At 48.0% G+C, this 15,886-nt stretch overlaps 1 protein-coding gene across 1 annotated transcript; it reads left to right on the top strand.

Moving 5' to 3' along the window:
• Nucleotides 1-101: 101 nt before the first annotated feature.
• LOC118249116 (cytochrome P450 3A24-like) lies at nt 102-13,003 on the top strand. Its single transcript, XM_035548780.2, has 13 exons — nt 102-200; nt 1,200-1,293; nt 2,406-2,458; nt 3,741-3,840; nt 4,314-4,427; nt 4,612-4,700; nt 5,159-5,307; nt 5,841-5,968; nt 6,303-6,390; nt 7,422-7,582; nt 7,784-8,010; nt 9,467-9,629; nt 11,830-13,003. The coding sequence occupies exons 1-13, from the start codon at nt 130-132 to the stop codon at nt 11,923-11,925; spliced, it is 1,533 nt and encodes a 510-aa protein (XP_035404673.1). The 5' UTR covers nt 102-129; the 3' UTR covers nt 11,926-13,003.
• The last annotated feature ends 2,883 nt before the right edge of the window (nt 13,004-15,886 follow it).

The raw sequence follows: 15,886 nt of genomic DNA, 5'->3' as shown, positions 1-15,886 counted from the left end.
GCAACCGAGGCAGCACAACTCCTCCTTCCACGTCATCTGAGCGCAGCTGCAGCTGAAGGTCAGCCCCAAACCTCATAAACCCAGGCCTGGGCGGTGCAGGAGACAAGTGCTGTCAGGCTGGGAGGAACAATGAATCTCCTGCCAGACTTCTCCCTAGCCACTTGGACACTCCTCATCATTTTCCTTAGCCTCCTGGTCCTGTGAGTAGAGGCTGGTCTCGACGGGTGCCTGGGGAGGAGAAGTCCCTGTGCGTGGGCAGCCAGGGCTCACAGGGGCATCACACTCAGTAGGAAGTGCCCTGGTGCATTAATTACTGTTAAAAAAAAAAACAATCCTGAGTCTTTCCATGCTACCTGCAAGGCTGAGATGGGGGCTGATAAAGGGGGTGGGTGGGACAAAGGAAATCTTTGCTGGAGGAAGTCAGAGAGCATTGCCTGCCTCCCTGTCAGCAAGAAACGATTGGAAGGATTAAAAGGAACTTCTGTGGTTTTTGTTTTTGTTTTGTTTTCTTTTGTTTGTTGTTTTTGCTTTGCCACACAGAGCCAAAGGGAGGAGTAATTCTGTTTTTGCTGCAGCAAACTGCCTGGTTGCAAAGGGCTGGGCTGTGCAAGCTGGGAGTGAGTAGGCACTGGGTAAAGTCTGCCCTGCTTCTGCCAGCAGAAGCCCCTGCTTAAATAGTTATGCTGGCAAAATTACCCTTTTGCTTACAGCACTCATGGAAACTATAGGGAGCTACACAGGCAAAAACTTAATTTGGATTTTTTAATTTATGCCCCTGCTTGGCTGCTGTGCTGCTCTGGCTCTTCCACCTGGGCTTCACAGCAGGTCTTTGTAAAGCCAAAGGCAGGTCTCAGCTTGGGAACTTGGTCCCACTGAGGCTCCCTTCGGTCTCCTGAGTCACCATTGTCTGACCTTGGCAATGAGATGCAGCCCCTGAGCAAAGGTCTGAGATGCCTAGGTTTGCCTAGGCTGGGCTGCAGCTGCTATCAGCCCTTGTCTTGTACAGAGATGTACCCCAAATGGTCTTGGGTTTCTTGCAGAAGGAGAGCAGCCTCAGCAGGTCTGTCACTGCTTGTCCATAATTTCAGCTTTTTCTGTGGGGCAAGAAGCAGCTACGTAAGCTGCTCGCTGTGCTTAGGGTGAAGAGTCTTCTCTTCTTGTTATGTGAACGCATCTCACACACTGGCTTTGCTTGGCAGCTATGGGATATGGCCCTACCAGACCTTCAAGAAGCTGGGCATTCCTGGGCCCCGGCCTCTGCCGTTTTTGGGAACACTCATGGAGTACCGGCACGTGAGTATGGGCAGCTGCTGCTACAGATCTGCCTTGGGGGCTTACTTGTAGGTGGCACTGTTTTTTTCTATTCTTTGGGCACCTCTTTGCCTGTTCTTGATTCCCTGATAATGGCAATGACGATTCCAGGTAGGAAGCTCTGTGGATACGCAGAGAACGCAAAAATTACTTTAAGGTTCTTACTGACCTGAATGAGGAGTGTTGTGTGTTTCATTCATAATTTAAGCTATTAGCTCCCCTTTAGATTTCTAGATTTTTCTCCCACTCCCCAGCAGCTGAAGAACTGTTGGAAACAGGAAAAAAAAAAATATTGAGGAGATACCTAAAGCTGCCGATTTGTGAGAATTGTGTACTTTGTGCTTTGGGTCAGACCCCAGCAGTGCCCTGTCCTGCCATCTGTTGCACCACCCCAAAACTAAGCCAGATGAATAGATTTCCAAATAAAACAAGTATGACCAAGTTAGCAAACCTTACCAAGTAACTGGGTATCAGCTGGTTCCAGATAACTGCCCGCAAACGCAGGATGAAATGTATTAGCTTCAGCTTCAATGGAAGGGGAGTTTTACCTTGTGTTCACTGAGTTTACAGCATGACACATGGTCTCTTACTAATGGTTTAGTTGATGCATGGTGAGTGTTATGTGTCCCAAAAGTTTCATCCTTACATGTAACATCAGTTAAAACCTTAATGGGAACAAAGGAAAACAGAAGAGCCCTCATCACTCTGGTTCAGTAACTACTGTGGAAGATCTCAGGAGGATGAGGCAGTAGCAGCTCTAACCTGTTGAGATGAAGATGAAAGGACGTGCTGGGATCTAGTTCTGCCTGCTGACTCTGCTCACACTAGAGCTGTGTACCCTGTCGTACCTTGTCTTCATTATATTTTTAGCTCTGGTTGGCTGGTGGAAGTTGAAAGTGCGGTTTTCTTTCTCTGCTCTCTTTTTACCTCCAGCGCAAATGTCCCCTCAGTGCCTACGTGGCTCTTAAGGGCTGCCGTGCACCCGCCAGCCTCTGCCTCTGAGGATGGGTCCGTGGGATGCTCCCAGCTGCAGGCTGGGACCTGCTTTGATCACTCTTCGCTTGCGAACTGTTCATATCTCCTTTCTTTTGCAGGGAATCCTGAATTTTGATCAGATGTGCTTTGAAAAATACGGTAAAATCTGGGGGTGAGTTTCTTTCTGCAGAACAAAATTCTCTGTTTGGGGTGCTTCTCTGTCCCAAAATAGAATGGGAAAGGGAGGATTGCCACCATGTCCCTGCACTGTCATTCCAGCAGTGATGGCTTGGGACATGGGGAAAAAAGAGGTTCACCATTGAGAAAGTCTCCAGCCTTCTCTCTTGCTGGGGTGGGATGATGGCAGCCAGCTGGGGGGGGGGGTCTTGATATTTTTTTTTTTTTCCCCGCTTTGGGAGCATTCAAAGCTAAACAGTGGTGTTAGTGACCTCAGGGACAGGCAGCTCCCCCATTCTCCAGCACCCATCACATCAGCACGGCGGTGCCTTTATCTCTTAGCTCCAGCTGCATTAGCGAGGGAAGGCAATGATAATTTCCCAACCATGCAACCTGCCCAGAAAACTCCACTGCTGGTGTCAAACTGAGCCTCAAGCCTTTGAAGCCGCTGTTGTGTCTGTCTGAAGCAGAAAGCGAGCTGCAGGCTGCTGTGGTGTGTTTCATCTTGCTCCCTGCTTCTCCCAGAGTCGGGGCACGAGCCACCTTTAAACCTTCCTCCTGCTCCCTGCCCAGCGCTGGCTCTGTGCGGGCAGGATTGGGGCTCTTATCGTGCTTCTCCTGGGAACCTCGCAGAACAAAGCAAAACTGGTGCACAAAAATCGTAGGAACTTCATGAAACAGAGCATGTTTTTGGAAAGATTAAATGTTCTCAAGCCTCTTGAAGACGGCAGCTTCCCTCGGCTGTGGCCCAAGGCTCCTGCCCTTTGGCTTTTAAGTTTTCCTGCCTCTGGTGACCGGAAAACAGAAGAGGCAGATGAGACTTATTTTTTTCCCCTCTTATTGCCTTGTAGGCCACGCAGGGAAATCTCTTTACCCCACAGGTGGCCATTCAGTATGGGCTTATTGACTGCAGCCACCAGTTACCGAAACACAGCTCAGACAGCCCAAATGCGGGGATCAATGTCACAGCCAAAGCTGCCTTTTATCCGAACACACACTGCTTTGGAAATCCTTCTCTAATAGCACAGATGATGGCTAGAAGTGCTCATGCTGTCTGTGTTTGGCACTGTACTTTTTTCCCCTCTCTCCTGTTTTACTGCATAATAAACCCGTTTCAACCCCATCCCTTTAGCAGCTTTGTCAGAGGGTACTCAGCTGGCCTAAACCCTGCGGGCTGCAGCGCTTGTTGCGCAGCGCTCTGCCCCTGGGCAAAGCAGCCTGCTCTCACTCCAGCTGCCCATGAGCAATGGACTGACCGTGGCTTTCTCTTGGCTTAGGATTTTTGATGGCAGGCAGCCTGTGCTGGCTATTCTCGACCCCGTCGTCATCAAAACCATCCTGGTGAAGGAGTGCTATACCAATTTTACCAACCGCCGGGTGGGTATCTTGTCCTGTGTTTTCCTCTCTGGTGGGGAGCGAATGCAGCAAGAAAGGAAGGTTTCTTCTTGGTTTCTGTTCTCCTTCTCTGCTTCCGAGTCTCTCTGAGCCCTTCAGCGAGTATTTGCTCTCTGTTGTGCCCCACCTTATTGACAGTACTGACAACAAAACTCTGCCAGGGAGGTGGAGAGGCCGTTCTGGCTGGGGCATCAGCCTGGATGTACGCTAGAACTGAGCTGTTTCTGCCTCTTGCACTGCTGTTTCCATTTCTGTTGTTTGCTGTTTGAGATAGAGCTGCTATGACTACAGGGGCCAAGTCAACACTCCATAGTGGTTGTTTTTTTTTTTTTCCTTTTTTTTTTGTTCATTTGTTTGTTTGCCTCTCTGCATTGCTGTAATGTCAATAGGAGGCAGAAACCTTCACCCATTGCTCTGTATAACCACGTCCCTTTCGCTTTGAAATTCTCTTGCAGAACTTCCGTCTGAATGGAATTCTGGAGTCAGCCCTCAATGTGGCTGAAGACGAGAAGTGGAAAAGGATCCGCACGGTGCTGTCTCCAACCTTCACCAGTGGGAAGCTGAAGGAGGTAAAGCAGAGGCTGCTGGTATTTTGCACCAAAAGCTGGAGGAGTGCTGGGACCTGTCCCCTTCCCCCAGAAGCCAAAGACTCGCTCACCGTGGCCTGTGGCAGACGGCAGCATGGAGCTGCCCCAGCCTTGCTTGGAGAAGGTGAAAGAGTCTCAGTTCCTTCTGCTTTGGTTTGCATTTCAGATGTTCCCTATCATTAAGCTCTATGGTGAAAAATTAGTGAAAAACATTGAGAAGAAAGTGGCTAATGATGAGTTCGTGACCGTGAAGGAGTGAGTAACTCTGTGAGGCTGACAGGAAAGAGTATGTATTCGGTGTGGGAAAGGAGCTGTTCTGGAGAGACATTTCAGGGTTGGACCCAGTGATCTCTGGAGGTCCCTTCCAAGCCTTACAATTCTGTGATTCTGTAATTTCCATGCTGCAGCACAGAGCCCTTCTCAGCTGTGCTCCTCTGCAGTGGGCCTGCTGTGCTCTGCTTGGCTCAGGCTGGGTAACTGTGCTGGGTTCCCCATCTCATTTTATTGGGGATGCATTTCAAGGCAGCAGTTGGGCCCATTCCAGAAGCCCTGCAAGTCACAGATGTGGTATTTTTACATGCCATTTTTACAGTCTCTTTTACAGATTAAAATGTAAAAGAGCTTCCCTCTCTCAAGGATTGCTCCTAAATTGGCTATTATTCACTGTTCTGGTTGTGCTCATCCCATTCACTCTTTTTTTCTTCTCTACTCAGCATTTTTGGAGCCTACAGCATGGACGTAGTGGTCAGCACTTCTTTCAGTGTGGATATTGACTCCATGAACAACCCCAATGACCCCTTTGTCACCAACATAAAGAAATTTCTCAAATTCAGTTTTCTAAACCCCGTGTTCCTATTATTAGGTATGACACACCTCATTTCATACAGCCCTGAGTCGGTCACGTGCGGTGACCACCTGCATTTCCTTTTAGCTCCCTCAGTATCTGAGTCCTCTTTGACATCTGAGAGGTGCACTTTGCAGGATTACATTCACCCTAGCAGGACTGTAGAAATATTTCCCCTGGGAAATCACAGTCAAGATATGTACAGCCCTATGTGGGTCTTTGCTCCACCTTCTTACAAGCAGAGATCCTTTCTGCAGTGGAGAGCTGTTGTTGTGTATCACCAAGAGCTGCACTCAGTGCAGAACTGAGGACATACCATAGTAGAAAGCCAGGAGATTCTCAAGTGCTATTGCATGTCAGCTGAGGCCTGTTAATTTAATTTAATTTTATTTTATTTTTAAGAAAAAAGATCTGAAGGCAATGAAAGGCAGTTTGAGCAGTTTTTTGGGTCAGGACTCAGACTCACCCCACTTCTTTCTATGCTTCATGACAGTTTTATGTGTCTTGGGCCTCCTTGAGCTATAATATGTTGTTCACTTCTCTCCTTTTAGTGTTGTTCCCCTTCATTGTCCCAGTACTGGAAAAGATGAAAGTGACTCTGTTACCCTCAAAAGTCATGGATTTCTTCAGTGGCAACTTCATGAAGATGAAGAAGGAACGGGACAATGGCTACCACGTGGTGAGTCCTGCCCAGAGGGCGTTTTCTGTCCATAGCACAGTCCTTCTGAGTGCAGGAGGGCCCTTGTCATGCCTTCAGCAGCTGTGGGGTATCCATCTACTACTCTCCATGATAGCTCCCTGCTCGTCGAATGTGGGAGGGCCAGAAACACCCCCTGCCTGGGCTTCCAAATGGAAAACCTATGTGTTCATAGGGGGTCTCCGGTCTGAACCCCAACGTGCTCTGAAGCTGGGGGGCTGTGAGTTAAGTGGGCATCTCCGCAAGGAGCTCGTGCTGGACAAGGTTTGCTCCCTGCCCACTCACCTCTGCTCTGACTGCCTCCGTCTCTCCCCAGGACCGGGTTGATTTCCTGCAGCTGATGGTGGACTCTCAGAGCTCACAGAACAGCTCCAAGTCTGCTGAGGAGAATGACTCATACAAAAGTACGTCCTGAGAGCTCTCCTGCCCTCAGCAGAGAGCAGGTGGTTCCTCATGTGGTTAAAGAATGGAAGTAGGAGAGGATTGTAGTCATTTATTCTACGGGAGTTTCAAGGTCTCAGTAGCAGGGCCGTAATGATGCTTATCACATATCAGCCATATTTTATTATATCCCATTTCCTAGGGTAAGTCCTGAGGGCCATTTATCCAACAAAAAGCAAACAGAGTGAATATCTCCTTGCGTCTTTGTTTCTTATTTTGTCTTCTCTGAAGGCCAGTGGTGTTGGCTGTATTTCATAAAGCACACAAAGCACATATGCTGCACATACCTTGCTCATCGACAAGCTCATCTCTGTTGCTCATCCTAGGTTAACTGTTAGATTCAGAAAATAAAGGGTCAGCCAAGGCATAGCCCAGACCATCAGCTTCTATCAAGGCAGAAAGCTTGTTAACTTCTGATATGCACAGACAGGGAATTTGTGTGGCACCCTGCACTGCAGGCTGCATCCTGGCAGCACTGGGACGCTGCTGCAATACCAGAATCCTGTATTGTCTTCATTACCACTGCCAAACTACGGTCAGGGCTACTAATCCCTCAGCAGCATGTGGCTAACCTCAGCGCTTACAGCAGTTGCTGGACATCTCCTCACCTCCAATTTTTCCTGGCACATAACCATTTTTTTCTTTTTTTTTTTTTTTTTTTTCTCAGAGAGCACAGTTCCAGAAGATAACAGATTTTTCTAAATCAGGCTCACGCTCTGCATATCTTCACTGGTGCAATTCTGCTCTTAAAGACAGCAAAGGAACACTGCTGACCTTGACAGTGGTTTTCTGGCTTCACACCAGTGCCAGACCCACCCTGCTCTGTGCCAGAGGCTACCAGTCTAAGTCAGCTGGACATTTCCTTCACCAGGTGTTAAGTAGCTATTGATAGCATTACCTGGACTGACAAGTGGGATCCTGGATTTCTGAGGGTTAATCACACTTGTGCTGTAGATTTCAGCTTCTTACACTTGTTTTTTGTGCCTCTTTTCAGCATTAAGTGATGATGAGATTCTGGCCCAGGCTCTTGTCTTTGTCTTTGCTGGTTACGAAACCACCAGTTCCACCCTCAGCTACATCGCCTATAACCTGGCCACACACCCTGATGTGCAGCAGCAACTCCAGGATGAGATTGATGCAAACCTGCCCAACAAGGTAAAGAGGATGGGGAAACTCTGGGCTCATTCTCACCTATTTTTTGTGGCTGCTGAACCACAAACCAGGCTGGAAGCAACACAGAATGGAACAGATGCTGGAGCTGAGGTTTCCCCTTTTCTGGTTTCTGGTGTTGGGGTAGGGTTTGAGGTCCTGTGTTCATAACCATCCTAAGACCTTTGTTTCCCCTGCCATCCCCAGGCTGCTCCCACATACAACACCATCATGCAGATGGAGTACCTCGACATGGTGGTGAACGAATCCCTCCGGCTCTTCCCCCCTGGGGGGCGGATTGAGCGGGTCTGTAAGAAGACGGTGGAGCTCAACGGGGTGACTATTCCAAAGGACATGGTGGTCATGATCCCAGCGTACGTGATGCACCGCGACCCAGCATACTGGCCTGAGCCGGAGGAGTTCAGGCCTGAGAGGTGAGGGCCTGGTGCGAGAAATAGCTGCACATTCGACCTGGTTCCTGGGAGGGGAAATGGCAGTGAAAGTGGGGAACACATGATTATAACATTTAAATTAGGCATTTATCATTGTCTGACATCTAGTCCCAGCATTACCGTGAGGGGAGTTTTATGATCTACATCCATAAACTGTGCATGGAATTTAATTAACTGCATTGAAAGAAGCGACAGTGAGAGCAGCTCCCAGCAGCTGTAACACTGAGGGGTTTATGGCCAGATATTAAAACGAGAGCCATTGGGTGACTGGCATGGTGCCATGCAAATCAGCAGTGGAAGGGCAAAGACAGGTAGGAAATAAAACTTAATTTTTCAACTCTAGTTATGAAACGCTCCTTGCTTTAGAGGCTCTGCCAACTTCTGGGACATGAGGTAAAGGCCTGTGGCATGCCTGGGAGACACTGGGCTTGCTCACCTTCAGGTGGCCTAGAAGGCACTGAGGGTTGGCCCAGGGAGAGCAGGCCCAGATCTGTGCCCTTGCACCATGGGCTCAAATGCCTCTGGAAGCTAACCCCAGTGTGGAGATGTGGTCCCTTGTGGAACACAGCATGGCAGCGGCATCAGGCAGAAGGCAGAGGGGGATGTGTGCTGCTGAAATCAGCACAGACCCTTGTGGCCCATGTACCTTGTGCTGGCTACAGAGGGAACCACCCCAGTGGGAGCATCTGGCAAGGAGCATGTTGCACCTCAGTTACTCCAGCAGCTTGGTCCTTACACCAGGTGACAAAAGGAGAAGGGTAGATGGACAGGAAATCTTTAGGGATCACTTGCCTCGCTGGAAGTTCATCGTCGGGTTGTGCTGGTGTCTTGGCAGAGAGATACTTCACTGCTGGCTTAATGTGGTTAAGGTTTCTACCCAGACCTCGTGCACTGGGAATGAAAAGCTTCCTGACATGAAAACTAACTGATCGCTGAAAACGCTCAGTGGAAAATTCCTCTGTGAAGCTGATTGTTCTTCCCTGTTTTTCATGACGAGGAGAGGAATGGCTGGTGTCTCAAAAGCAACCCTCCTTTTAGTCACGCAGGGGGAGAACGTCTTTGTGCTCGCTCAGGCCTTTGATCTAAAGGGAAGATGTGAAGCTGTAGACCTGTGTGTTTTAGGGTTTGAAATCTGGGTTCAGTTTTTGAGCTTAGAGGGAGTTCTGAGAAAAGAGTAGTTATGAAATTGTTAGCATATTTCAGGTCTTCCCTGTTCACCTGACACACCCAGAGATGCACAGCCAACTCCAAAGAGCAGGATAAAAGCAGAGGCATAAGGCATCTATTGAGACAAAAATAAGGGACTTAGCTGGTTTCTTCTAATATGCACGGAAACAAAAAGCCTTTGCCTTCCCAGACCCCTCATCTCTTCAGATCTGAAAGTTGACACACCTAGAACAGAAGTTCTTTCTAACCTTACATATTTTTCTGTAATCAGGTTCAGTAAAGAAAGCAGAGAATCCATCGACCCCTACATCTTCCTGCCGTTTGGGGCCGGCCCCAGGAACTGCATCGGAATGAGGTTTGCTCTCCTCGTGGTGAAAATGGCTGTGGTTGTCCTTCTGCAAAACTTCTCGTTCAGACCCTGCAAAGACACTCCGGTGAGGATTTGGGATGATGTGTGTCATTACCTGCTCTCTGGCCCCACTGGGGTGGTCCTGTGTGCTGTCTTTTGCCTGCATCTCAGGACAAATAGGGAACAGTCCCACCTGAACATTAAATCCCTCATCCCTGAGGAGTTCACAGACTGATAGATTCACGACCACTGAACCTTGTCTTCTTGCAGACCTGGGTTTTTACTGCTTCACACAGAGACCAGGGAGGAAGATTTCACTGTGGATTAGAGAGGCATGTGGGAATAACCGTATTTAAATGCTCCCAGTTATTTTAAATGGTTCAACACAAGTTACTGATACATTTTTTAAGCCTCTACAGAAGTAGAATTGATGTTGGTGGAATAAATATAGCAGGCTGAAGTCCCTGAAGTGCTCTGCTTCACCTAGGGTGCAGCTAGCTGCAGGGTGTTCAGCACCCACTGTTCCCTGCCACTCTGCCTTGACCCAGCTCAGGCAGACCCTGCTCCAGAGAGTGAATATCCCCTGCTCCAAGGCTGTGCTTTGCCACACAAGCATGGCCATTCGCTTTGAGACCCCGAAACAGCAGAATTCATTTCTTACAGGCCATCAGGTGACCTCTAAAGCGTAACAATTTTCAGCCAAGTGCAGTCTGAGATAAATTTGAATTGGTGGCTCTCCTCCCTTTGAGGCTATGGAGGTCCTTGGAGGCAGAGGAGAATCAGGGAACAGGCTCCCTTCCTCCTTCCCACCCTTTTTTGGTTTTGCGTGGGCTCCCATGATTGCTGTACATAGTGCTGATGTGCAGGCCCTGCAGGACGGGGCTGTTTGACATAAAGGAAATGCCTGATGTAATTTTCCAGCAACCATCACAGCATATCCTGAAAACAGGGCAACTCCCCATGACTCAGAGGCAGGTAGCATCTGCTGTTACTCTCGGCTGTAGACACTCAGTTTCCAGCCCCAACCCAGCTTTGCTGTCCTGGCTGCTGCAAAAGGCTCTGCCATTAATACATTTTGTTCATGAGACAAGCTTAGGAGATCAGAGTGGAGGGGGCAGCAAGTGCATTCAAAGGACATTTGTTGTATAAAACAAAAATGCTCACAGAGTTATTACTTGGCACTAGCACTCAGCTGGAATCTCTGCAGATTCAGATTGTGACTCAACTAGTAACCCGGAGGTGAAAGACTGTAATAGTCCATTAACAATGCGATGACCTATCAACCCTCCCCCAAGTCTAATGACATTTTTCTAGTCCTCTGCAATCCATAAAATTGATTCTTTTTATAACTGCCTTTAATTAAAGGGAGACAAGTTAAATATGTATTGTATTATTGGTGCCCATAGGTTTATGGGTCTCTTTCAGCCCTTTTTTCCTTCAGAAGATGTCGTGTGTATTGGATCAGAGGGGAAGAGAAAAATTCACCCCAGAACATCCCTTTGGAATACAGACATGGGAGCTGCAACATCCTCTCACTCCTCCACTGATGGCACATTGGGCTCAGAGCCACATTGCTGAAATTCCCTGAAGCAAAGCTTATTGGGGCTTTTAGCTCATCTTGTCAGGCTGGGGTGTACTGCCCTTGTCCTGCTGGGAAGGAGGAGAGCTGGGACATAAGCAGCATTGCAGCGGTGGAGGTGGCTTGGTGAAGCACTTCCACCTGCCCTGCAAGATGACTCCCTCCACCACTAGCTGTAAATGTTCTTTTTATTGAAATTTCCACCCCAAGTGAGCCTGGTGCTTTTCTGCATGGGGACACTTTTTCTTTGGTACTCAGCTCGAGCAGCTCTCTGTTTCTTCATTTCCCAGATAACTTATTGTTCCTCTAACTCCCATTATAGTCTAGCTCCCCTTAGTGCTGACACGTTTCATCATTAAACAAAATGGCACCGTGTGCCCCTCCTCAGCTGCTGCTCCCTGGATGGATTTTGGCTGCTTTTCCCTCTGTGTGCAGCCCATCGAGCAGCGTACTGAGTGCCTCTTACTGTCCATGTGGACGCCAGCATTCGCTGACCAATTCATCAAGGGCTGAGGGCTACTGAGCTCCAGCTCACATCTGTTTTACATGAGCACTAGTGATAGTCTTATAAGCACATCTGTAAAGTCAGGAAATGCACTGAAAAAGGGGTGGCTGAGATGTGTGGGGGCTGTAGGGGTTCTCTCAGTGTCATGACTGTCCTTTTCCCCACCTTACGTGGCTCTTTTGGTTTTCTTTTTTCCTCAAGATCCCCCTGGTTTTGGACACAAAAGGTTTCATGCAACCGAAGAAGCCCATCGTCCTGAAGATGGTCCCCAGAGTCCACGGTGACCTGGAAAAGTGAAGGAACAGATCAGAGACTCTTGTTTGACGGTGCTTTCTCTGCCTAAATCTTAGGCAGAGACCCAGATTGATGTGTGCACTGTAGAAATGTCGGTGGTGCAAATCCTCATTTCACAACATGTTATTAGGGGGTTGGCCCGGCATAATTAAATGAGCGTTAGCCTAATGAAAACTCCTCAGTCCCAGATCCTGCTGTCCCAGATCACAATAGGCATTTTGCAAGACCATTTCCACTCAAGTTATTTGGGTGTGTTTTTTTTTTTTTTCTTCTACCTCTGAAGAGACACTTTTCTCAGCAATTTGATTCCAGACACTGTCAGTCTCTTCTGGCAGTGTAATTTAAATCAGGAGAGGGAGAGCAAATTGCACACAGTTAAGTAATGCTACCATTGCTCCTGTTCCTACTGCCTGCTGGGCAGCTCTGTGTGTCTTCTGGTTTTATACTCCTGGGGATGCAGAGTTGTCCAGGGCTATTTCCTCAGCTGTGTGCTCTGACCCTGACAAGTGTTAAAGTGGTCGTGTCCTTGCAGGAACGAATGCCTGTGGCAAGTTTTCTGATGCTGATTTATTTAGATTTTCTTATGATTTTATGAGTGATTCAGATTGCAGATGAGTTAACTAGAGGAGCCCAGAGACAAGCAGTTCCCCCTACTGACTGGAGATTTGTGGAGTGGGAGAGAAGTGCCCTGCGTGTATTTTCTGATTGTTTGCTTGTTTTACCCCGGGCACGTGGCCATCTCCCACAGAAGCAACTGTCAGTACAGGCACCATCTACACTGCTACTGTGACACCTTTTAGTCTCTGATGTGTATTAGGCCATTGTAAGACCAAATTAACTGAATTAAAAATGACACGGTGCAGCACTGAGAGCCTTCGGATGTCCTGGGGAACCCTGGTCTAGAAGAAAGATGTTGCCTTTGGCTGTTGAGAGCTGGGAAGGCTTGCCCAGACTTTATCTTTTTTTACATTCTGGAGGACCTAATGCTCTGTAATCTCCCACTTCATGTTACTCCTCCACAAACTGCTAAAGAGAAGCTAATCACAATAAAAAGCTTGCTTACCTCTTTTGTACCCAACTGAAGCCAGTCTCTGCTTCTGCTCTTTCCTCCGTACACAAGTTAATCCATGCGTAGGTCTAACAAGCTGTTGGCCAAAAAATAGTGTGGTCTCACCATCTCTCCTAGCAGGGCTTCCTCATTGCTTAGGTGGGATCCTCAATGTACCTCTGCCTCAAAAGCCAGGGCCACAGAATGGATACAGAAGCCCATTTTTGCAGTTCATTCTTCCACTATGATGTGGTAACAACACAAACTAACAAAGGTGCTGGCTTGCTTGTCTCAACCAGGCATTTGTCTTTCTGTGAGAGCAGAGAGGTTTGATTCCAGGGTCTGCTCCATCCTGCAGATCCGATGACTTCATGCAGGGTTCAAAGTGCTGTCCGTGCTCTCTCCTGGACACCTCACGCACCTGCTCTGATGTACCCTTCCCCATCATGGTGTCTTCTGCTTCCAAAGTGTCAAATTTCAGTGCTGGCTGAAATAATTGCAAGTGCACCTACCCCAGTCGCTACCATGTATAATAATGCTTGGATTCCTGGGGGATGAAAACTCATTATATCCTAAATTAATCTTAGGTGTTACCTTATGTGTATCATCAGTAGTAAGAGCTGCTTGTGGAGACGCTGAGTTTAAGATACCCCAGTTCAAAATAAATGGCTGAGTAGAGCCATTGATGGTGTAAGTGTGAAGTGGTCTCCAGCGCAAAAATGGGCTTAGGAACTTCAGTCACTAGACAGGAGTTGCTTTCTTTCTTTTTATATTGCTTTTCTGCTCTGATATATTATTTTTATAGATAGAATATATATATTATAGATTTTTTTATTTCTTTTTTTATTTTATATTTTTATACTTCTAAAGCATTTAGTTGAAAACCTCAAAAGATACATAACAACCTTTCTGCAGTGGATTAAATTCCCCAGTGGAAGACATCCTTGCCTGAAAGGGTAAGGGAAGGACAAGGCTATTTCCCTCGAGAGTCAGCAATGAGCAGGGTGGGAGGGTCAAAAAATTCTGGCTTCCCTGTTTGCCTTCACGACCTGCAGCTGCACAGCTACCTTCTGCTGCCCTTGCACAAAAGCAAGGGTTCATCATTGTTTTCTGCTGTTACCGTCCCTCTCTTTTAAAGCCCTTGCACTGTGTTTGACTGCGGCTGTGATGGAGCATCTCAAGAGATAACAACAAAATATAGAGGCAGTCAAAAACCTGGAGAAAAAACAGCAGAAAAGTGACTCTGCTGCCACAGTGGTTGACAAAAAAGGGGCATGGAAAATCCCCAAGTCTCTGCCTTCAGAGGTGACCGAGCAGATGAGGGTGATGAAGTAACACAGTGTCACAGGTCAAGGAGGCATTAATGACCTCGCTAGACTGAAGGCTGTAGCTTGGCCAGTGGCAGTGAGGGAAGTCACAAGCGATGCACAAAGGGTTTTGCCTCCCTGCTCCATGCCCGCGTTGGAATTAATCACTCACACACAAATGTCAACACTGCGGAAAATATCCTTCAGGATAATCTCTCTCACAAAGCTGCTTAACATTTTAGTAATATACAGTTCACTTCCAGGTGTCAAAGGATTTCAGCCTTTCCCATCTCTGTTCAAAGGCATCTTCATCTGCTGGCACCCTGGCGCTGCTTCTCTGCTCCGATTAAGCGTGCGAGCTGGCAGCTGCAGCTTGCAATGCGGATTTACCTACGGAGAACCCAACAGCAAGCTTGTGGTGCTGCCTGGCTTTATCTTCAGGTGCCTGTGCTGGGTTCTGGCAAACACAAGGTGATGTTGGGGCATGCCAAATCTCACCTCCATTTGGCTGAATTCAGAAGCGCTGGAGAGTACCAAGTGCACACCTTTGCTGTTTCCCACTTGGGCTTGTAGGAAGGATTAGGAGAGGAGGCTGATCTGCCCGTTTGCCTTCACCTTGAATCAGGGAGTGGAGGCAGAGAGCAGTACTGCTCCCAGGCTCTGCTCTGTTAACCAGGAAACTTCATGTCCACCTCACTGTGACCAGAAGGAGAATCGATAGCAGTGCTGCTGCTAATGGGGCTGACCCACAGACAGGGGTTGCTAAACCTGGTACTGGTAGAAGATTAGGGGAAAATGGCATTGTAAAGGTTAACAGGGTGCTGTTTTCAATGATGAGGTTCAGATGTTGGCTGGGTGGGAGCTTACAGTGGGGAATCGCTCTGATCCTGGGAGCCTTCCAGCAGATAGGCACGAGCCTGGCATAGCCCGTGGGATGGGATTGATTTCTGGTGTTCTTCTGGTCGGTGCTGCAGTTCTGGGGTTGGTCTGTGTCTGTCCTCGCTGATCTGACTTCCAGAGGTGCTGAACATGCACAGCTCCTCTGCAGCCAGAGAGAAATAGAGCCGAAGGCTTCAGTAGTGCTGTGCCTCAGTTTACCTGCAAGTAAATTTAAAATATAAAAATAAAAATGTTTATAGCTAACCAATAGTGAGATCTGATGCATGCCTGCCTTTGTGCCATGCTTTGACTCAGATCCAAGAGTGGTCACAGAGTGAGCAAATGGGTTTCAATTGGACGGCACTCAACCACAAGTGCTTCAGGAGCTCATCTAATGTGCTCCAGCTGCTGAATCATGTCCCCTACTGCCCCTGAAACACATATAGGATCTATAAAAGGCCCTCAGTGCCAGCTCCTTTGTAGTGCCGATTCCCCTCCCACAGCACAGTGTTGCTTCCTAATGCAAACCTACCTTCGGCTTAGCAGCAGCTCCTGGAAAGCTCTTGTTGCTGTAAAGAGAGCTCACCACAAAGCTGCAACATTCAAATCTAGCCCCACTCACTTGTGCTTCAATTACTTAGGCCGGTTTTAAGCAAGAGCACCCACTTGCATTTAATATGGTGCTTAGAGTGGTGTCACTGCTGGGTTTAATGCATGCTCCAGCGCTCTG

The sequence above is a fragment of the Cygnus atratus genome, chromosome 15 (assembly GCF_013377495.2).
Source record: "Cygnus atratus isolate AKBS03 ecotype Queensland, Australia chromosome 15, CAtr_DNAZoo_HiC_assembly, whole genome shotgun sequence".
NCBI lineage: Eukaryota > Metazoa > Chordata > Aves > Anseriformes > Anatidae > Cygnus > Cygnus atratus.
The sequence above is the reverse complement of the archived record's forward strand: the minus strand, read 5'-3'. Positions and strand labels throughout refer to the sequence as shown.